At 39.2% G+C, this 23,299-nt stretch overlaps 1 protein-coding gene across 3 annotated transcripts in view; it reads right to left on the bottom strand.

The window, feature by feature from the left end:
- LOC121860538 overlaps positions 1 to 23,299 on the bottom strand; it is an 87,884-nt gene that overhangs the window by 16,504 nt on the left and 48,081 nt on the right. For 2 of the 3 annotated variants that reach the window (XM_042357698.1, XM_042357700.1), the window contains exons 5-6: positions 19,325 to 19,701; positions 4,033 to 4,156 (exon numbers count right to left, since the gene is read on the bottom strand). In XM_042357698.1, the coding sequence (XP_042213632.1) occupies positions 4,033 to 4,156; positions 19,325 to 19,701 (501 nt within the window). The remainder of the gene's footprint in view (positions 1 to 4,032; positions 4,157 to 19,324; positions 19,702 to 23,299) is intronic. The other variant, XM_042357699.1, reaches the window with a different exon arrangement.

The raw sequence follows: 23,299 nt of genomic DNA, 5'->3' as shown, positions 1-23,299 counted from the left end.
AATAAAACCCACAGGGTACCGTGTTAAGTGAAAACCGCGCTAAGTGAACAACAGAACATGGGATTAATTCCAATAGAAACTGGCCCGACCCCCAAACTCCACTTTTTGACGACACATAACTATGTTGTAGTAAAAATTTTATCTTAACTTTATGATGGTATGAAAAAACAAGTAATATAGAAGAGGTTAGGTTAGGAAAAATACAGGTTAAGTTAGGAAAACTAAAAGTTATGTTGAACACTTACGTTAGTGGAAGAGATGGGTCGGCGTACGGGGATGGAGGCTGGTTCCGAGGCAGAGGGCAGGCTACTGGACCTCAGGTGAGTTACCATCAGTGTCACCCACACTTGTCATGGCCTCCCTGACAAATCCCTCAAAGTCATCTTCACTGTCTCTACCTCTGTCACTATCACTGGCTTGGGCTGGCTGTGGTGGGTTGCGGGCGAAGAACTCGGTTATGCTTTTTTGACGGCTGGTGTTTATGTTGTCTTGATACACCTTGATGTACGGCTCCATAGCCTGCACCAGCCGGGTATGGAAGACTTCATAGCGGTCATTGTCGCGGGAAAGGAAGGACTTCATTTTCTCTGCACACTCCATGGCACCCTTAATATCACTATGACTTAAACTGTGTTCTTCGGAGAATGACGCACCTTCTTCCTCCTCTTCACTGACGTGATCTTCTTCCAACATCTCGTCGGCAGTCACTTCAGGATCTCTGATCACCTCCAGGATGTCTTCGTTGGTGGTCTCGGAGAAGCCTTCAGCTGTAATATTGAGCGCAGCTTCTCTGGCAAGGTCCACTGCTACTGCAACAGTCTGAACCTCACCAGTCACAGGTTCACTCCTCTTCTCAGCTGGCATGCCATGAAACACATGTCTCCATGCGTGACGAATCATAGCAATAGACAGCTGTTCCCATGCCTCCACCAAGAAGTCTACAGCATGTTTGACGTTAAACTTCTTCCAAAATTGTTTGACGAGAACTTCTTGAGTCGCCACCTCTTGTTCCTTGTCCTCATCGCTTTTACTCTCGCTGTCGGTGTCACCCAGCTTACGCAACTCATCCTTGGTGTTGGTAGAGTCGTTCAGGAGCTTGAACTTCTTTGTAGAGTACGCAGCTTTCACATTGCAAATCAACTCCTGGTCCATGGGCTGGATTAATGACGTAGTGTTGGGAGGAAGGAAGACCACTTTTACGTTGGGGTGACGATCCATAAGTAGGGGCGAGTGTCCAGGTGCGTTGTCAAGGAGCAACAAAATGTTGAATGGAACATTCTGTTGCTCGCAGAATTTCTTCACGTCAGGAACAAAACAGTTGTCAAACCAGAAGAGGGACAGAGAAGAGGACATCCACGCCTTACGTGCGGTTAGCCAGTGGACATTAAGCTTGTTCATGTCCATATTCTTGTAGGCGTGCGGCTTGCGGGCTGTGTGAATCACCGATAACTTTGGTTTACAGGTACCGGAGGCATTGGTGGTAAACAGGACGGTGATGCGTTCCTTCTACATCTTCCGGCCCCGAATCTTGCTGGCATTCTTTACAACGAAGGTCTTGGAAGGTAGCTTTTTCCAGAAAAGACCAGATTCGTCCATGTTAAACACCTGGTCGTCGGTGTACTGTCCTTCCTCCATAATCTCACGTAAGAACGGAGGAAAATCTCTAGCCGCCACACGGTCAGCACTCGCTTCCTCACCACCAATGTTGATGTTGGTGATCTTGTTCCTCTTCTTAAACCTATGCAGCCAACCAGAGGAAGCATTGAAGGGTTTGGGCTCTGCAATTCCCAGCTTACGTGACACTGCTGCGTATAGCTCACGAGCGTACTCCTGCACTGAGCGCGTGTCCACCGCCATGTTGCGTCGTGCCTGACGAATCAAATAACTCACCAGCAAATTTTCCACTTTTGCCAGCACCCTGTTCTGGCAATGCTTGGTCGTTGAAGCACCTGCAGACTTTGTGATTTTCATGTGCTCTTTGATCTTGGCTGTATCCTTCTTGATAGTGCGAATCGAAGATTAGTTGACGCCATGCTGGCGCGCGAGATCAACTTGCCGTGTTCCTTTCTCCAAATCTTGAATGATCTGGTATTTCACTTCGTAGCTTAGACCACGGCGTGTCTTCTTGGGCTTAGGGCGGCTGGGTCCAGGTAAGGAAAGGTCTCTCTGGTGGCGGTGGTGGTCCGGCGGAAGCCATTTCACAGAACAATGGATTCACGTATACACGGTGTGGCCTGGAGGGATGAAACTGCCGCGGCTAGGTGAAGCGTCGTCTTTCCTCCCTCCCTCCCTCCCCCGGGTGGACACGTCATAATACTTTAAGCCAATTACAGCTAGCAGCAGAGGGGGGTAGGGATGCATGGCCAATCACAGTCCGATACGGCATATGACGTCAGCGATAACGCAACAGAGACATGCACTGCGCAACCTTACAGCGCGGCTTGCCCAAGCGGAGGGAGGAGGGAGGAGGCAGGAGCAGGCGGGTGGGGCGAATCTAAAAATAGCGTCTCGAGCCGGACACTCGCCGCGTATACGTGGAAAAAACCCGCGTTAAGTGAAAGTTCGGCTCTGGCGAGGCACCGCGTATACGGTAAATCGCGCTTGAAGTTTTATCTTATAAAATGTAGCTGACTAGACTTAGCAGAATATAAATTGCATTGCTGAAATCCTTGTAAGATAGTGATTACTTTGAGTACAAACAGCACATACAGTGGTCCCTCGGTTAACGAGCGCCTCGGTTAACGAGATTTCGGTTAACGAGTTACCTTCCATAAGATTCTTAACTTCGGTTAACGAGCAATCCCTCGATTAACGAGTTTCTTACGAGCCGGCCTGAACATGTTTTCGCTTGCATTTGGCGGTCCACCAGCTGTAGTATTAGTCCGCCAGTACAGTAATCGGTTCTAGGGCTTAAATTCCATACCATTTTAGTAAATATCAAGAAGTTTATACTATTCAATAATTTTAAAAGTTTAATATTAATTTTTTTTGTAATTTTAAAAATTATTGAACATAATTGAAGGTAATGAAACTAGTTTTATGCGTGCCATCCAGCCTGCCAACACACCATACAGGCGTCAGTCTTTGTGTCTTTTCAGTGGAGGTAACATCTTGCTTGAAACTCTCTTCAACTAAATGCCTTTTTTCTGTGTTTCCAAGCAAATTATTGGTCATTTTGAAATTTATTTTACATATTGACAATATATAATGCAGTGCAGTGTTGATTTAAAGAACATAATCTTGAATTACACCAAGGGAACTAAAATTTTATGGGTGAAATGGCACCATGGGGTGACTTCTCTTCCACCCCAATGCCTTCTCTTCTCCTCCACCACCATTCTAATTCCCATCATCATCACCATCATCATCCAGGAGCCTTCTACATACACACCTCAAAGTAAGTGTACTTTTCTACCTTTTTTGTTGAATTTAGGCAATTTTCGGTGAGCTGGAACCAATTACCCTAAAACCCATTGAAACAATGGTTTCGGTTAACGAGCAACCTTCTGGAACGGATTGTGCTCGTTAACCGAGGGACCACTGTAGTTTGGACAAGAGATAGAAATTTTAGTCTAGTGTAGTACATTTTTTAACTCATATTTTTGGGGAAGATATATGTAACTTTCTTTATTTATTTTTACTCATTTACATGCACACACCATCCTAGATATATATTGTGAAAAAAATAAAAGAAATAATTGTCTTAAGGGTAAACCTGTAATAAGTAAATTACTAAAAAGTTTATGTCTAGTGCAAACTATGTGATGTTTATACTCAAAGTAATCATCATCTTACAAGAATTACAGCAATGCAAATTATATACTGCCAAGTCAATTCAGTGACATTTTATAAGAGAAAAACTAAAACTCCTTCTGTTTTGATGATCCCACATTTCCATGAAATCAGTGCATTTTAAGGTGTCTGAGACCAAACAATCTATACTCTTAACTTGTTTAGGACTCATATGTAGACAAATAATAAGCATACTTTAGTATATACAGTACAATACAGCAAAATAAACATTTTACTTACTATTTAGTGACTCTGCACTGTGTTCATCAGCATAAGTTGAAGATATATTCTTTACATCTTTTAATATCTCAGTAACCTTCATTGCAACCTGCTGGCTCAGCTCCTCGCGCAGTTCCACACGGAACTGAAAGAACAAAGAAGAGAATTATAATTTACAGTGATGAACAAGCATGTCGAGATTTTGTGAATTTTGAATTTGTATAAACTGAGCATGGAAGAGGTTACTTGTTCAGGACTTGAGTAAACTCCCCATCTACATAGCCAGAAAGCTAGGGCTGTTAAAACCCATGTTAAGAAAAAACAGTATGCGTGTCTTTAACATAAAATTTGCTCAGTCTGTGAATGATATCATTCTTGATCAAAACAATCATAGCCCCTTCCCCTATAACCTCTTTCCCTCTCAAAGCACCCCAATAGGGCTGAGACTGAGGAAGATAGCACTCTACTGATTTCTCAGCCATTGAATGGCTCCCCTACAGAGGTTTTACCTAAGCTCTTATCTGAAAAGACAATGTCCTTAACCTTTAAGCCCCGGGTTAGGGTGCTGCTGGCAGTCCCAGTTAAATCGAAAATAAAAAGTCAACTTTTCAAAAAAAAAAATAATAATATATATATATATATAAATATAAAAAATAAAACAAAAAAAGGCAGGAAAATAGACAGACATTCTGGAACGTCACCTGGGGCCTAAGGGTTAAGGAAAACTCACAAAATTATCCAATTGTTTTGAGCCAAACAGTGAAACAGAAGAAATAAGCATAATCTAACACTTTTAACAGACAATCCCTTTGGAAAATGCACACCAATAATAAATTTACTTCTTGCAGCTACTGTGGCTTTAGCCACTTAGGTATGGGATCCCTTCTGTGCTGAATAAAATCATCTGACATTAGCTAAATCAAATGTGGCAATTTCATAGTGAAGGAGTTAAAGAAATTCAAGATTAGCAAGTAAACAAGATACTTCAATTGAATCAAAAGGTCTCACATAGAATTAAATACCAATTTCAAAAGATTAGCTGTTAAGTTAAAGAGGAGTTATCAAATCCAAAAACTGATGGAGAAGCAAATACTATAGAAGGAAATTGCAAGAGGGATTTCCTTGCAAAAAAATTAAAAGATCTAAGATCCTAAACCAAAAGGTAAGAACACAATTACCGTAAGAGATTTCTTCTGAACTGAAGTCTAAAATCAGTGGCAATGATCTTTTAAGAAATGTTCCCTAAAGCATCCATATCATCTGCCAGCAAACCCCAAAGGCTCATCAGTAGAAAAAATTACTAAATACAGTAGTCTATGCCTCAACCCACTGAAAATTACTTACTACAAGAATCCAAGGCAAATATAAATATAAAGAAAATATTTGTTTCCAACCAAGAGAACTTATGTCCTATAAAGCCTGATAATCCAGGTGATACTTCTTTTCTTCACTAGAAGCAAAGGAGAAAATTACTCCTTCCCAGGCTCACTCCTTCACCTTAGTCTTTCTTAGACAAATATAATCTTGAGATCTTTACACTGTCCACATCTTTCCTCAAATACTGTACTCGCAAACCAATGCATGGCCTGACAACTTGTGTCCTGACTAATGGAGGGTCAAGACCTATTCGGTGCTGCTCCAGCAGTTGCTAGGACCAATTGTTGGCCCATACCCCAACTCCCTGCCCTCAACCCCTCCTCCTTACAGGGATATCAGCAAACTCCCACCAAAAGTAACGATTTTATTTCAGAAAGGAATGGAATCAGTGTTGAACAATGATGAACAGTGCTTAAGCCAGTGAAATCAACACTAGACAGTAACAGATGTGAAACATGGCCAGATTAACCATCACACCCACCAGTGATGTCTTAACAACCATAGATAAGCACCCCTGGGAACCGACCACCATCTTCTTAACAGGTGGTATAGTGTTAATCAGTCCACTCTGCAAACAACCATGGGTCAGCTTTACACCTGAATATGAGATATCACAACACCTCTTGGTATAGAGTAAGGTACTGTGACACCACACCACAGTGTCTCCATAACATGATCGAGCTGTTACGACATCATGTGAAGTCCCCCATGAGAACATATTAGAATGAGTTACTACAGCACCACGTGAAGTCCTTCACATCAACACCAAATGACCTACTTGACCTCTCACAGTTGGGCAAGAGACCAACCTCTGCCATCAACTGTAAACTATAATTTGAATGTTCAATGCATGTTCCTTCTCCTTCATCCACACCATGTCTTTGCATGTAATAAGTCATTTGTATCCAATGCATATTTTCAGCCTTTTAGCTCATGAACATTTTCAAAAAACCATTAATTTTATTTTATTTTTATTATTATAAAAGAATTCTCTTATCTGGAAAAAATTCAGTTCACCCATACAAACCTAACAAGCAGATTGACATCCCTTGGAAATTAACTTAACCTACTACTGTACAGTGATACTGTATCCCCATTACCCAGAATAATTGGTGCAGAGAAGTTCCAGGAATGAGAGATTTCCAGGTATGTATGGAGACAAATTTTCTCATTCCCAGAATTTTTATGGGTACTGTACTAGTATACTGGAGAAAGTTTTCCAATAGTCTAAATTATCATACGCTTCTCACACGGACAGACACAGAGCTGTAATTATTAACACAAACACCACTGTACACATACAATATACAGGTATTGTAAACAAACAAAATAAAGTAAAATAGTGATATCTCTGTTAGCCAGAACAATTGGTGCACAGCATTTCTGGGAATGAGAGATTTCCAGGTGACTAAACAACTCTATCAAACCTGCAAAGAAATCCCACATCCCCAGAAATTTCCGGAAAATGCACCTGATTTTCATCTCTCGACCCTGGAAAAATACCCCATCCCAGGAATTTTCCGGGCACAGTAGGGTCGGGATATATCGTGAGATAGGGTCCAAGGAGGATGTTCGCTATACTGTATTCTAAATCGCGATAATTACATGTAATCAATGGGAAAAATAGGGTTAGGTTCTGAAGGCCAATAAAAGTGACTAAACTTAACATAAAATGGCACACACTACAGTTAGCAGAATATAAATTGCATTGCTGGAATCCTTGCAAAACAGCAAATAATTTGAATACAGTGACCCCTCGTTTAACGAACGCCTCGGTTAACGAAATTTCGGTTAACGAACTGCCTTCCATAAGAATCTTCAATTCGGTTAACGAACAAAAATTCGGTTAACGAATTTCTTACGAACCGACCTCAACATGTTTTCACTTGCACTGACCGGGCAACCAGCTTTAGTATCAGTCCGCCAATACATTAATCGGTTCTAGGGCTTAAATTCCTTACCATTTTAGTAAATATCAAGAAGTTTATACTATTCAATAATTTTAAAAGTTAAATATTCAATTTTTTAGTCATTTTAACAATTATTGAACATAATTGAAGGTAAAGTGACTAGTTTAATGCGCGGCATCCAGCCTCTTAACACAGCAAACAGGCGTTAGTCTCTCTCTGTTTTCACTGGAGGTAACATCTTGCTTGAGACTCTCTTCAACTAAATGCTTTTTTTCTGTGTTTCCAAGCAAATATTGGTCATTTTGAAATATATTTTACATATTGACAATATATAATGCAGTGCAGTGTTGATTTAAAGAAAATAATCTTGAATTACACCAAGAGAGCTAAAATTTTATGGGTGAAATGGCGCCATGGGGTGACTTCTCTTCCACCCCAATGCCTTCTCTTCTTCCTTCTCCTCCACCCCCATTCTAAATCCCATCATCATCATCATCATCATCATCCAGGCGCCTTCTACATACACGCCTCAAAGTAAGTGAACTTTTCTACCATTTTTGTTGAATTTAGGAAATTTTCGGTGAGCTGGAACCAATTACCCAAAAACCCACTGAAACAATGGTTTCGGTTAACGAACTTTTCGGTTAACGAACTTTTCGGTTAACGAACGACCTTCTGGAACAGATTGAGTTCGTTAACCGAGGGGTCACTGTATAGGCATCATATATTTTGCACAAGAGACAAAATTTTAAGTCCTTTGTACTCAAATGTACTAAATAATTACTAACATTTTTATGTCTAGTGCAAACTATAGCATGTTTATATTCAAATTAATCACTTTCTTACAAGAATTCCAGCAATGTTTATTATATTCTCTTAAGTTAATTCATTGGCATTTTATATGAGCAAAACATAAACTCCCCCTATATGACAGATAAATAAATACCACTAGGTAACAGTTGTCTGTGATCCGGCTCAGCTGTCATGATAAATTATTAGGTAGTAGGCAGCTATCAAACAGGGAGGTACTACTGCCTGGGAAGACATTGGAAGCATAATGTGCTGTCTAATGGTGGACCCTGCTGCCATATGGCAACACAAAGATTGTGACCTAGTCCCAGGTTGCTGATCTGACTTTCTGCTTCATTTACATGCAATTGTTGGGTCTCAGTTGTTTCTCTTACTATTGACAACACAACATACATACAGTATTGTTTCTCACTATTGATCTTTTTAAAAATTTTGTATTTCTTTATGGTTCTTTATTATTATTATTATTATTATTATTATTATTACAGTTGGGTCTTCATTTACACGGTCAATTGAACCCGCGGAGTACCGCGTAAAACGAGAAACGCGTAAATGAAATAACAGAACATATGGGATTAATTGAAATAGAAACTGGGCCGACCCCCAAAGTCCACATTTTCCGACACAATACTGACACAATACCTATGTTGTAGTAAAAATAACATCTTCATTTTACGATGATATGCACACACAATTAATATTTAAGAGAAATACAGTCGCCGGTTAATGTCCATTCAAATAATAGACTCAACCCCCCACTCTTCCCAGCTCACTGGCCCCTACCTCTCTGAGAAATGTTTGGGTAAAAACAGTAGGCTTACATTTTTAGTAATAAATAATACGTCAGACTAAAGTTAGGATAATATAATTGACATTGCTGGACTCCTTGCAAGACCAGGAATATTTTGAATATAAACATCATATATTTTGCACAAAAGATAAAATTTTTGCTCTTTCTAATCAAAATTCTTACATTAGATCTAAAATTTGTATGCCTAATGCAAATTTAATGATGTTTATATATAAAATAATCACAATCTTATAGTAATTCCAGCAATGTAAATTATATTCTGGCCGGGTAATTTGTATGAATTTTATGAGCTAAAACAAATATCTTCAGTAAATAAACAAATTATACTTCACCCACGTAAATGACCAAATTTACCGAGTAATTAAAGCATTTCATTCTGGCAAGGCACCGCGTAAATGACCAAAAGTGTAAACAAAAATCGCGTAAAGCCAGACTTAACTGTATTATTATTATTATTATTATTATTATTATTATTATTATTATTATTATTATTATTACTATTTTCAGTGTTGTTGTTATTATTATTATTATTGTTTTATTTTTAATTTTGTATTGTAAATTTTATTTACTATGAGCTACGGTAATCATTATTATTATTATTATTACTGCATTTTCACGCCTCAGGCCCCGGCGTGGGTCAGTGACCTGTGCCCGGGTGGGCTAATACCCGTTAAAAAAAAAAAAAACGCCTCTGATATCAGGTAAGAGTGACTGTGGATTTAGCCTTAAAGTTTTTATCTTATAAAATGTCACAGACTAAAGGTAGCAGAATATAAATTACATTGCTGGAATCATAGCAGGACAGTGACTAATTTGATTATAGACATCATATATTATGCACAAGAGATAAAATTTTTAGTGTTTAGAGTACATGTGCTCCTTTACTGACGAACGAGTTACGTTCCTGAGGCTTGTTTGTAAGTCCAACTTTACTCTTGTAGTTACCAAACATATTGTAAAATATGAAAAGATTATGGATATTTAATACAGCTATACCCTTTAATACAGCCTTAAAGCCTGGCTCACTCTTCCCCTCATAGGTAATGTTTGTTCTCTGGAATTTTCTTCAAAATAATCCAGTCTCATCCACATTAAACACCTGTTCTGGCAAGTAACCCCCCCTCACCCCCTCAGTGATGATGTTTGTATCTCTGAAAGTTTGTAAGTTGAACGTTCTTAAGTAGAGGAGCACCTGTACAGGTAACTTGCATTTTATACACATTTGATTTAAGCATTTTTGGAATAATGCGATTGTTCAATTAATACCAAAAGCTAATTTACGTACATCTATTTTTTAAATAACGCGCTCAAGACAGTTTAAATTTGCCGTGCGTATTCGCCTGGTTGCCTGGCAGTAGAGCCACGTGTGATGCCTGGTGAGGTGCTTGTAAGTTATTACATTAAAGTCGCAGTTATATCAACATCAATGATTTTAATATTTGTATTACCTAACAGTGCCTCCCTGACAAATCCCTCAAAGTCACCATCACTGTCTCTGTCTCTGTCACTATCACTGGCTTGGGCTGGCTGTGGGCAAAGAACTCGGTAATGCTTTGACGGCTAGTGTTGATGTTGTCGTAATACACCTTGATGTAGGGCTCCATAGTCTGCAACAGCTGGGTAGTGAAGACTTCATACCGGTTATCGTCAGGGTCGTCGGAAAGGAGGAGCTTCAGTTTCTCTACACACTCGATGGCACCCCTTACATTACTATGCAATAACTTGCGTTCTTCTTGGGATGACACACCACCTGCCTCTTCACTGACGTCATCATCATCTAACATCTCGTCGGCAGTCACATCAGGATCCCTTATCACCTCCATAATTTCGTTGGTGATCTCGGAGAAGCCTTTAGCTGTAACACTCTGCGCAGCTTCTCTGGCAAGGTCCACTGCTACTGCAACAGTCTGAACCTCACCAGTCACAGATTGACTCTGCCTCCCACCTGGAATAGCTTCTAACACATGTCTCCATGCGTGACGAACAGTTGCTACAGACAGCTGATCCCATGCGTCCACCAAGAGGTCCACAGCTTTCTTGACGTTGAATTTTCTCCAAAAGTGTTTCGCAAGTACTTCTTGCTCTGCCAACTGTTGTTCCTCGTCCTCTTCGCTCTTGCTATCAGGGTCACCCAGGTTACGCAACTCATCCTTGGTATTAGTGTAGTCGTTCAGGAGCTTAAACTTCTTTGCAGAGAATGCAGCTTTCACATTATATATCAATTCTTGGTCCATGGGCAGGATTAATGGCGTAGTGTTGGGAGGAAGGAAGACCACTTTTACGTTGGGGTGACGATCCAACAGTAGGAGTGAGTGTCCTCGTGCGTTGTCAAGCAGCAACAAAATCTTGAATGGAACATTCTGTTGCTCACAGAATTTCTTCACGTTGGGAACGAAACAGTCATCAAACCAGGAGAGGGACAGAGTAGAGAACATCCACACCTTACGTGCGGTCAACCAGTGGATATTTAGCTTGGTCATGTCCATGCTCTTGTAGGCGTGCGGCTTGCGTGCTGTGTGGATCACCGATAACTTGAGCTTTCAGGTACCGGAGGCATTGGTGGTAAACAGGACGGTGATGCGCTCCTTCTGCAACTTCCGGCCCCGACACTTGCTGGCAGTCTCGACAACGAAGTTCTTGGAAGGTAGCTTTTTCCAAAAAAGATCAGATTCGTCCATGTTAAACACCTGGTAGTCGGTGTACTGTCCTTCCTCCATAATCTCACGTAAAAACGGAGGAAAATCCCTAGCCGCAACACGGTCAGCACCAGCTTCCTCACCACCAATGTTAATGTTGGTGATCTTGTTCCTCTTCTTAAACCTCTGTAACCACCCAGAGGAAGCATTGAAGGGTTTGGGCTCTGCAATTCCCATCTTACGTGACACTGCAGCATACAGTTCACGTGCATACTCCTTAACTGAGCGCGTGTCCACCGCCATGTTCCATCTTGCCTAACGAATCAAATACTGTAGCTCACAAGTAATTTCTCCGTCTTGAGAAGCACCTGGTTGTGGCAATACTTGATCATAGAAGCACCTGTAGACTTTGTGATGTTCATGTGCTCTTTTATCTTGGCTGCCTCCTTCTTGATCGTCCGAATCGTAGATTCGTTAACACCATGCTGGCGTGCGAGATCAACTTGTCTTGTTCCTTTCTCCAACTCTTGGAAGATCTTGAATTTAATTTCGTAGCTTAGGGCACGTCGTATCTTCTTTGGCTTAGGGCGGCTGGGTCCAGGTAATGCAAGGTTTCTTTGTGGTGGTAGTGGTGGTCCGGTGGAAGCCATTCTTATGGAACAATAGATACCGATACACACGGTGTAGCCGGGAGGGGTGTAGGCAGCTACCAAACAGGGAGGTACTACCGCCTGGGAAGATATTGGAAGCATAATGTGTTGTCTATGGTAGATCTTGCTGCCATATGGCATCACGAAAATTGTGACCAAGTCTCAGGTTGCTCATCTGACTTTCTGCCTCATTTACACACAATTGCAAGGTCCCAATTGTATCTCTTACTATTGACAACACAACATACATATATTGTTCCTCACTTTTGATTTTTTTTTTCATTTTGTATTTCTTTGTTGTTCTTTATTATGATTGTTATTATTATTATTATTATTATTATTATTATTATTATTATTATTATTATTTCGCCCCCCAGGCCCCGATGTGGGTCAGTGACCTGTGCCTCGGTGGGCTAATTCCCGTAAAAAAAAAAAACCTGACGCGGGTAGGTCAACGGGCTTGAATGCTCCCGCGGCGGGGCACGTCATATTACATTAAACCAATCACATCTAGTGGGGGAAGGAGGTAAGGATGCTTGGTCCAATCACAGTCCGATACGTCATATAACGTCACCGATAACGCAACAAAGACATACACTGCGCAACCTACTCGCATCGCTTACCCAACATGGCGGGATGGCGGGAGAGACGGAGGGAGGTGTGAATCCAAAAATGGCGCGGCACGAGATGACCGCCAGCCGCTCTCCGCGTAAAAGAGTACATGCACCGCGTAAAGTGAGCATACCGGGTCTGGCAGGGTACCGCGTAAATGTGGAAAGGCATAAAAAAAACGCGTAAAGCGGGGTAATACTGTGTGTGTATGTATGTATGTATGTATGTATGTATGTATGTATGTATGTATATATATATATATATATATATATATATATATATATATATATATATATATATATATATATATATATATATATATATATATATATATATATATATATATATATATATATGTATATATATATATATATATATATATATATATATATATATATATATATATATATATATATATATATATATATATATATATATATATATATATATATATATATATATATATATATATATATATATATATATATATATATATATATATATATATATATATATATATATATATGTATGTATGTATGTATATATATATATATATATATATATATATATATATATATATATATATATATATATATATATATATATATATATATATATGTATATGTATGTATGTATGTATGTATATATATATATATATATATATATTTCATGTAAATCCACAATGAAAACGTGGATAAGATAAATCTTGATAAAATCACACGGGAAAATGGAAACAACGGAGTACCTTAGCTTTCGTCTTTATTCAAGACATCTTCAGAGGCAACTGGATTACATGGACAGAGAGAGGCTTAAATATACAGGGTGACCTAAAAACATGAGGTCAGGTCATAATGATGACTCACAACCTATGTGGGTTATGTTCCTGGGACCTCATATAAAGCCAAAAAAACACATAAAGCAAAAAATCGCATAAAGTCAGAAACACTCCTAAAAATCCCTTAAATTGCCCAAAATTGAGTTGAAAAACTGCACAGTACTTAAATGTACTCTAAAGACTAAACGTTTTATCTCTTGTGCAAAATATATGACGTCTATATTCAAATTATTCGCTGTCTTACAAGGATTCCAGAAATGTAATTTACATTCTGCTAACTTTTGACTGTGCCATTTTATGTCAAGTTTACTCACCTTTATTGGGTTCCAGAACCTAACCATATTTTCCATATTGATTACATGTAATTAGATATCGCGATTTAGTATTTAGCACACTTCCTTGGACCCTATCTCGCGATATATCCCGACGCTACTGCATTTTTTTTATTGAAACTAAGAAAAGAAAGCTGCATCTGGCAACAGTCTTCTCAGCCTCCAGTTTGCTAGGTGGTGATGCTGTAAAACAGAAGAGAGTCAAGAGAGTCAACAGCAAGCGAGTCCTTGAACTGAGTAGGTCTCGAGCTGCGTAACTCAAAACAATCATTTTTTACATAAAATTGGAAATAACTCCAAAAGTTCTTGGATGATTTTAAATTTCAAACCATATTAGATTCACCAATGATAGGAAAATATTTAATACCAGAAAGAGTATGCAACACTGAAAAATACTAAACAGTAAACCCTCGATAACTAGGCATTTGATACAGTCAGTTCTGCTATAACGCGATAGTTGTGTTCTTGTAAAATATTGTGTTATAGAAAATCGCGTAGTAGAAATAACAGGGCTTATGGAGAAAATAGGGTTAGGTGCAAATTACTACATTACTCGAAATCGAAAAAAAATTAGTAGTTAGCCTAACACAAATGATAGCACAGTCTAAATAAATGTTACATTCATATCTAATAATGAAATCATACAGTAAATGTAACACTTAACCTTGAAAAAATATGAATAAAACTTGATGGGGGAGAAGGCTGATGTTGAGGTTGATAACATCGAGCTTCTCTTCAAGTGTTATATCCTTTCTTTTACGATCATCACCAGGAATGCGATATTCACAGTTAATACCACAAAATTGGAGAAATAATAAGCAAAAATCGCGTTACAGCAAACAAGCGTTCGCGTTATACAAATATCGTTCCTCGATTCATAAATCGCGTTAGAGCCAATTCGAGTTATCAAAACACACGTTATAGCAGAACTCACTGTAAGTCGGAATTTCATATAACTCGGCACGGATATGGTCTTGGAATGTATTATAGTACAGTGATCCCTCGGTTAACGAGCGCCTCGGTTAACGAGATTTCGGTTGACGAGTTACCTCCCATAAGATTCTTAACTTCGGTTAACGAGCAATCCCTCGGTTAACGAGTTTCTTACGAGCCGACCTCAACAAGTTTTCGCTTCCGCTTGGCGGTCAACCAGCTGTAGTATTAGTCTGCCAATACAGTAATCGGTTCTAGGGTTTAAATTCCTTACTATTTTAGTAAATATCAAGAAGTTTATACTCTTCAATAATTTTAAAAGTTTAATATTAAATTTTCTAGTCATTTTAACAATTATTGAACATAATTGAAGGTAAAGTGACTAGTTTTATGCGCGCCATCCAGCCTCTTAACACAGCAAACAAGCGTTAGTCTCTCTCTGTTTTCAGTGGAGGTAAAATCTTGCTTGAGACTCTCTTCAACTAAATGCTTTTTTCTGTGTTTCCAAACAAATTATTGGTCATTTTGAAATATATTTTACTTATTAACAATATATAGCACAGTGCAGTGTTATTTTAAAGAAAATATTCTTTATTTACAGCAAGTTTATACCTAAAAGATCACGTGTTGACATTGTTTGATTCGAGCATGGGGCCTTAGAGATCAAGAAAAGAGATTTCAATCCAAACCAAGCAGGAAATTATAAGAAAACATGAACAAGGCATTAGAACAAATGCACTATGCAAAGAATATGGCATGTCGACATCAACTGTGTTGACAATTCTTGCACAGAAGGACATATTTAAAGAAGTGAAAGTGAGAGACAAATCTACCCTAATTGCAGAAACTGAGAGGTTACTTCTCATCTGGATTAGGGAAAAACAGATGAAAGGTGATTCAGTTTCTACTGAATGCATTTGTGAAAGAGCCAGGGAGATTTACGAACATTTAAAGACAGATCAACCTGGTTCTTCAAGCACAGAATTTGAAGATTCTTGGGCCAGCAAAGGCTGGTTCGAAAAATTTAAAAAAAGAAGTGACATTTTCAGTGTTGTTAGGCATGGTGAAGCTGCTAGTGTGGATAAGGCAGGGGCAGCAAAGTTTCTAGTGGAATTTAAAGAACTGATGGAAGAAGAAAATTATCTTCCACAGCAAGTGTTCACTGTGGACGAAACTGGGCTGTTCAAGAAAATGCAAGAAAAAGTGGTAAGAACAAAGCTTGGAGTTTATTGGAAGTCCAACCGTAAGGCATGGGTGACAAGACAGCTCTTTAATAAATGGGCTGTTTATGTGTTTTGCCCTTCTGTCAAGAACTACCTAACCACCAATAAACTCCCTTTAAAGGCTCTTCTCTTCATGGATAATGCTCCTGGTTATGACCCTGACCTTGCCAGAACTTTGGCATCTCAATTTGACTTTGTGAAAGTGTTGTTTTTGCCTCCCAACACTACATCAATCACACAGCCAAAGGACCAGAATGTGATCAGCAACTTCAAGAAGCTGTACATGAAGAAAATGTTTAGGAGGTGTCATCAGGCAACTTCCAATGATCCTGAGCTAACACTGAAACAGTTCTGGAAGACACAATTCAACATCGTGGAGGCTGTAAAATTGATTGTGTCATCATGGCAAGAATTCTCCACTAGATCCCTCAATTCTTCATGGAAAGCACTGTGGCCATCAGTAGTCCATGATTTTGAGGGATTTGAGGAAGAAACAGAGTTGGACCAAGAGATTGTGTCCATTGGTCAGTCATTGGGCCTTGAAGTGGAAGAGGATGATGTCGAAGAGCTTATGATGTCTCATGAGGAGGAACTTACTCCTGATGACTTGAAGCAACTGGATGAGATGTTAGAGGCTGACAGTGTTGAGGAGGAAATTGAAAGTGATGACCATATGTCAACTAAAGAGTTGAAAGATGTGATTTACCACTGGGAGAAGTTCAGGGAACTGGCTTCAAAGCACCCAGATGTGGAAAAAACTGAACTAACTTTGTGTCATGTTGAGGACTCAATGGTCTCCTTCTTTAAACATGAGTTAATGGTGAGGAGGACAGATGCCCCACAGACCACAATTGACACTTTCTTCAGTAAAAGGCAGAGGGAACAAGATGCTATCCCTCTGCCTTCCACTTCAAGAAGGAGAAAGGATGATGCTAGCCCTCAGCCTTCCACTTCTAAGAAGGAGAGAGGATGTTCATGGTGGAGAATCTGTCAGTCCAGAGGTTCCTGACATTTTCATGGAAGGTGACTCACCTTCCAAGAAGCAGTAAAATGCTTCTCCTCCACCTCCACTTCCTTCTCTTCTCCCTTCTCCTCCTCCACCTCCCACTTCAAATTCACATTAGCATCATCATCCAGGAGCCTTCTACATACACACCTCAAGGTAAGTGTCCATTTCTAAAATTTTTGTTGAATTTAGGCAATTTTCGGTGAGCTGGAACCAATTACCCAAAAACCCATTGAAACAATGGTTTCGGTTAACGAGATTTTCGGTTAACGAGCAACCTGCTGGAACGGATTGTTCTCATTAACCGAGGGACCACTGTATATAACTCGGGAAATGTCGAGTTATATAAAATTATCTGGGAAAATCTTGGCATATCTGGCCACCTGCATCACCTACCATTCTTCTCCTGCAGTGCTGGTAAGTGTTACTTTTTTACATTTAGTAATTGCATGTACAGTGGTCCCTCGGTTAACGAGCGCAATCCGTTTCAGCAGGTTGTTCGTTAACCGAAAAACTCGTTAACCGAAATCATTGTTTCAATGGGTTTTTGGGTAATTGGTTCCAGCTCACCGAAAATTGCCTAAATTCAACAAAAAAGGAAGAAAAGTACACTTACTTTGAGGTGTGTATGTAGGAGGCTCCTGGATGATGATGATGATGGGAATTAGAATGGGGGTGGAGGAGAAGGAAGAAGAGAAGGCATTGGGGTGGAAGAGAAATCACCCCATGGCACCATTTCACCGATAAAATTTTAGTTCTCTTGGTGTATTTCAAGATTATTTTCTTTAAATCAACACTGCACTGCATTATATATTGTCAATATGTAAAATATATTTCAAAATGACCAATAATTTGCTTGGAAACACAGAAAAAAAAGCATTTAGTTGAAGAGTCTCAAGCAAGATGTTACCTCCACTGAAAACAGAGAGAGACTAACGCCTGTCTGGTGTGTTAACAGGCTGGATGGTACGCCAGAAACTAGTTTCTTTACCTTCAATTATGTTCAATAATTGTCAAAATGACTAAAAAAGTTAATATTAAACTTTTAAAATTATTGAATAGTATAAACTTCTTGATATTTACTAAAATAGTAAGGAATTTAAGCCCTAAAACCGATTACTGTATTGGCGGACTAATACTACAGGTGGTGGACCGCCAAATGCAAGCGAAAACATGTTGAAGTCGGCTCGTAAAAACTCGTTAATCGAGGGATTGCTCGTTAACCGAAGTTAAGAATCTTATGGAAGGTAAATCGTTAACCGAGGCGCTCGTTAACTGAGGGACCACTGTACACATATATGGGTCGATAATTTTTTATTGTTGTATTTTTATAAAAGGGGAGAAATGCCTCGATAAGTTGGAATGTGGGATAACTCGGCAAGGCCAGAGCCCCATATGTGCCGAGTTATCAAGGGTTTACTGTACTACACAGTACAGTACCCAATTACAAATAGAAATGCTAAAAAATTGGGGTATATTTTTATGGATTATATTTTTTCTCATCGTCAAATGAGTACAATTGTTTAATTCTAGTAATTGAAGTACAGTCTTATCAGTCCATGCTCTTAATATAATTAAAAACACAAATAATTGCCATCAAAAGTGTTTGCTATAGTATTTCAATTATAAAAAATAATAAAAATAACAATAATATTAAAAAGTTATTGTCCATATTTATTGAAATTATAATGGAAACACTGTTGGATGATCCTAATTAACGTGTTAAAATTGCATATAAATCCATCCCAAAACGGAAGGGGATTCCAGCCGGACAATCCCCTTAACCTATTATTCCCCATAAGCTACACTAATCCAAATATATAGATATGTATACCCAAGGGGCATGTCTGCCTATTAGGAACAGTGTGAATATAGCACACTATATACAGTACAGTAGAAGTCTCTGGTACTAAAGGAGGCAGCATGGCTAGCACTTCACTCAACTGCTTTCACTTCCTAACCTGTAAAGTTAGGTACCTATTTAAAGCTGAGTGAGTTGGGAGTACCCAAGGACCAAACCACAGCCTCTAAGAAAGGAGGTGAATGCTGTATCCACTCATCTGCTGCACTCCAGGAACATAACCCTGCAAATATCTAGGAGTTTATTGTACTATGACACAAATCTTTCTCAATATCTGTCCAGATACTTTTCTCATCTATGTAGTTGTATATTCTTACCTTGGTCATATATGAGGTAAACCACTCAGGCGGCAGTTCTGTGATGCATCTCTGCTTCTGTGTCACTCTCGGCCGAGCCCCACCACCAGGTAACTGTCCACCACCTGCACCAAAAACATCTTCACTGGTGGTAGTGTCTAGAGGTTGAGTCTTAATTGTATTGCAGGATTCATCAAACTTGAAAAGTAAATTGGAGGAAGAGTTTTGCAATTCCTGAACAGGTAACCTCTTCCTGCACTGTGTGTGTGGAAGGAATATGGTGGCAGGAGTAGCATTTTTTGTTGTGGGAGTGGTTGCAGTGACGAGGTGTTTATCACAAACTAGTGCTTCGTCACAATCATAAACCAACACACCCTGCACAAGACCTGGTATTGGACCTATGGACATAGACACTATCATAAATAACAACTTACACATTTAGCCAAAAATCTACTATTTACAAGCATGAGCAAGAATTTTTAAATTTTATACATACATACATATATTAATGATGTCACGAAGCTTCACAACTGCATAAATTATCACGACCGCCACAACCGAAACTACCGCATGAACCCATGTAGTTGTTGAGGTTGTGAAACAATCACAAACGAGGACTGAGAGCCGAGAAATTCATTGGGCAGTGGGGCCCTCCAACCACTATGTTGGCTTTATGTACAATATGCTACAATAATAGATACAGTGCACAATGTTTTTAGATCTTTGCAGTGATAAATCTTGAGTAACTTGCTTAATTACAGGTCACCATTTGTGACCCTTTTCACACATGGACAATCTGATGAGCATAAACCTCTTGTTGTTTCCCCATTAAAAAAGTTATAATTTGGGGGCAAAACATGACTACTTTAATGTAAAACTTGTACTCAAATGTAGTGAGTAAATTACTGAAAATTTTATGTCTTGTGCAAACTATGGTATTTTTATACTCAAATTAATTGCTATCTTGTAAGGATTCCAGCAATGTAAGTTATATTCTGCTAAGACAAGGCAGTAATATTTTATAAGAGAAAACTTTAATTCCCTGTCTTGTATAATCCCGAGTCCCTGACCTGAACCACCCCTCCCCCTCCACTGACAACCAACCTCCCCTCGTCGGCTGTGAACACCCCACCACCCTCTCCCCCCTCCTCCCAGCCAGCAGGGGAGATGGGATGGCAGTGAACAGGATTTTACAGGATGAATTTGGTTAAGGCTTAAAGTTTTTCTCTTATAAAATGTCACAGACTTGACGTAGCAGAATATAACTTACATTGTTGGAATCCTTGCAAGACAGCAATTAATTTGCAGATAAAAATCTTATAAATTGCACTAGAGATAAAATTTTTAGTCCTTTAGCTTAGTGCATTTGAGTACAAGTTGTACACTAAAGTGTAGTAGTATGTTGCTAAAATTGTGGCTTTTTCACAGGGAAAAATCACAGGAAGATTAGTTGAAAAGTTCACACAGGTTACAGCATTAACTGAAGTTTAAAGTTAAACCAAACCTCCGCAACTGTGCAGTTGTGACTTCCTGAATACCACAACCGCAACTGCAGAACTTTGAAATCTGACAACCGTGACATCACTAACATACATACATACATACATACATACATACATACATACATACATACATACACATACATACATACATACATACATATATTCATTCATACATACAAATAGGGTGTTAAAAAAATCTCACATGGAGCAGTAATAACCAATGAATTAATGAGCATATCTTTACAGTCAATGACCATTATACGATGGATCAATATACAATCATTCAGTTTTATGATGTTATAAAATTAACACCATTTACGGCTATGCAACTGTGCTAAATCGGTTTTATGATGGTTGCTACCTGAATGCTTTTCCTGCACTGTCATTGGTTTGAAAAACTGATGTGCAACAACAAGCAATATTCCGAGATATGATGATGCAATCTCAAAATGACGTAACACAAGCGAACCACAAGGGTTGTGTGGGAGGTTGTGCCCGTCCCCAGTGATTACCAGGCTAAGCAGTTGAACATGTCACGTTGCCCAGAGGATGGTTTGTGTGTAGAAGAACCCAATCTTTGTACTGAACAGTATCTCAAAAAAGTATCTGCCAGGATAGGTCCGATGATTTCCGAAATGCTAGAAGCAACTCATGACGTCCCAGGAGGGTTGGTAGGCATGGCTCTGTAGCATACTGACCCTACTGTTCTCATCCACCTGCAGTAAGGTATTGTACGAGATGAAAGGTGAGTGAGCGTCACCCCACACACCATATAGTAAACACTATGTGACCAACACATAAAATCAAAGGAGTCATGAGTTATACCTGTATAGTGAAATATTTGCCTCACTGAACATTTTAGCAGTTTATACAATTTTGTTTCTGAAATTATTTTGTTAAGATGGCAAAAGCATTTCCCCTATGTTGTTGTACACAGGGCCATAAAAAATTTCAATAGTAGTGAACATGTTACCAGGACTCGCATGAGATTCTGGGCAAGTGTATAGCTTTAAGAAACAACTATCTTCCCAAATTTTGGCGAATACAACGCCGAAAAGTTGAGCCATCTGACGCATGCACCTGTGTAGTACCATGTTAATAGTTGGCAGGCTTGTGGAACCTTGGAAAGGGTAGCCAGTTACAGCATTGATTCGAATAGTTACTTTCTCCGATGATCATTCATTATTGGGGATATGTGTCCGTATTACACAGTTAGAATAGTAAGTCCACTATTTTGAACCATCATTTGTTGAACAACTTGTGTGCTGACCTCACTAGAGGAAAGGTCACACCTGATTTAGCTCCCAGGGATTAACTGACAGTACAATGGCTAATATTACTTGTGAGTAGCTCTGTGCCTTTTTGAGGGCTGAGTTAGCGAAGGTCAAGGGCAAAAACTTGAAGTTAAAGGAAGTGATTGTGAGGATGAAGGAGGAAAACATGAAAGAGGGAGTCTGTGTCCGACAACAACACAGGCGAGTGGAGGTGTCATAAGGAGAGGAACAACCAAGCTGGTGATGAAAAGAGACAAGGAAACGACAACAGCTAAGTGTACTAAGTTTTTCAGTTCTATGGTAGACAAATTGGACTGTAACATAGTCAAGGACAAGGCTGTCACGGAAGGTAAGAAAACCTTAATTGTTGGTGATTCCTAGGTAAGGTACCTAGATAGCTTTCTGTGCCAAAAAAAAAATAGGATGACAGTGTGTTTACCAGGAGCTGGGGTTTGAGATAAAGTTGTCATAATGGACAATATCATGTCTAGTAACAGGAACAAACCCATTATCTGCCTCAGCGCTGGAGGCAATGATATTGGCCGGTGGAGGAGTGAGGAGCTCCTGATAAATTCAAGGCAGCTATCGAGCATATTAAGATCAAGGGAGGGATCCCTATCATATGTGGTGTCCTGCCTTGGAGGAGAGTTGGCTATGAATGGTTGTTAAGAGCAATTGGTGTTAATAGCCATCTTGACAGTTGTTGCAAGTCAATATCAGTCCCAATCATTGACTACTGGGACAACTTTTATGGCAGAAGGGACCTTTATGCTAGGGATGTGGCTGGCTCTCTCGAGAGGGCCGTTCAAAAGATGTCGACATCTTTAAACAGTTGGAAGAACATGTGAGCACAGGGGCCAAGAAGACTGAGGTGGGCATGGGTAAACAAAGCAAGAGGTTACAGAGAAATAATGCTAGGAATGATGACAGAGCTAAATTAGGCAGAGTTAAAACCTAAATGCGACAAAAAGAGGACTCAGATAATGACTCACTTAAATGTCTACTACATAAAAAGTAGAAGTATGAGATATATAAAATGTATGAAATCAGGAAGTTGGCATGTACCGAAAAAGTCAATATAATAGCATTCACCGAATCATGGATAAACTGACTCACGAGTGTTACCTGTCAAATACCAAATTAAAGGTTACAAATTATTTCATACCAATTGGCAAATTGGGAAAGGAGGAAGGGTAGCAATCTATGTCAGGGATAATTTT

Source organism: Homarus americanus, unplaced genomic scaffold (genome assembly GCF_018991925.1).
Source record: "Homarus americanus isolate GMGI-L3 unplaced genomic scaffold, GMGI_Hamer_2.0 scaffold5794, whole genome shotgun sequence".
Classification (NCBI taxonomy): domain Eukaryota; kingdom Metazoa; phylum Arthropoda; class Malacostraca; order Decapoda; family Nephropidae; genus Homarus; species Homarus americanus.
This window is presented reverse-complemented; position numbering and strand designations above follow the sequence as displayed.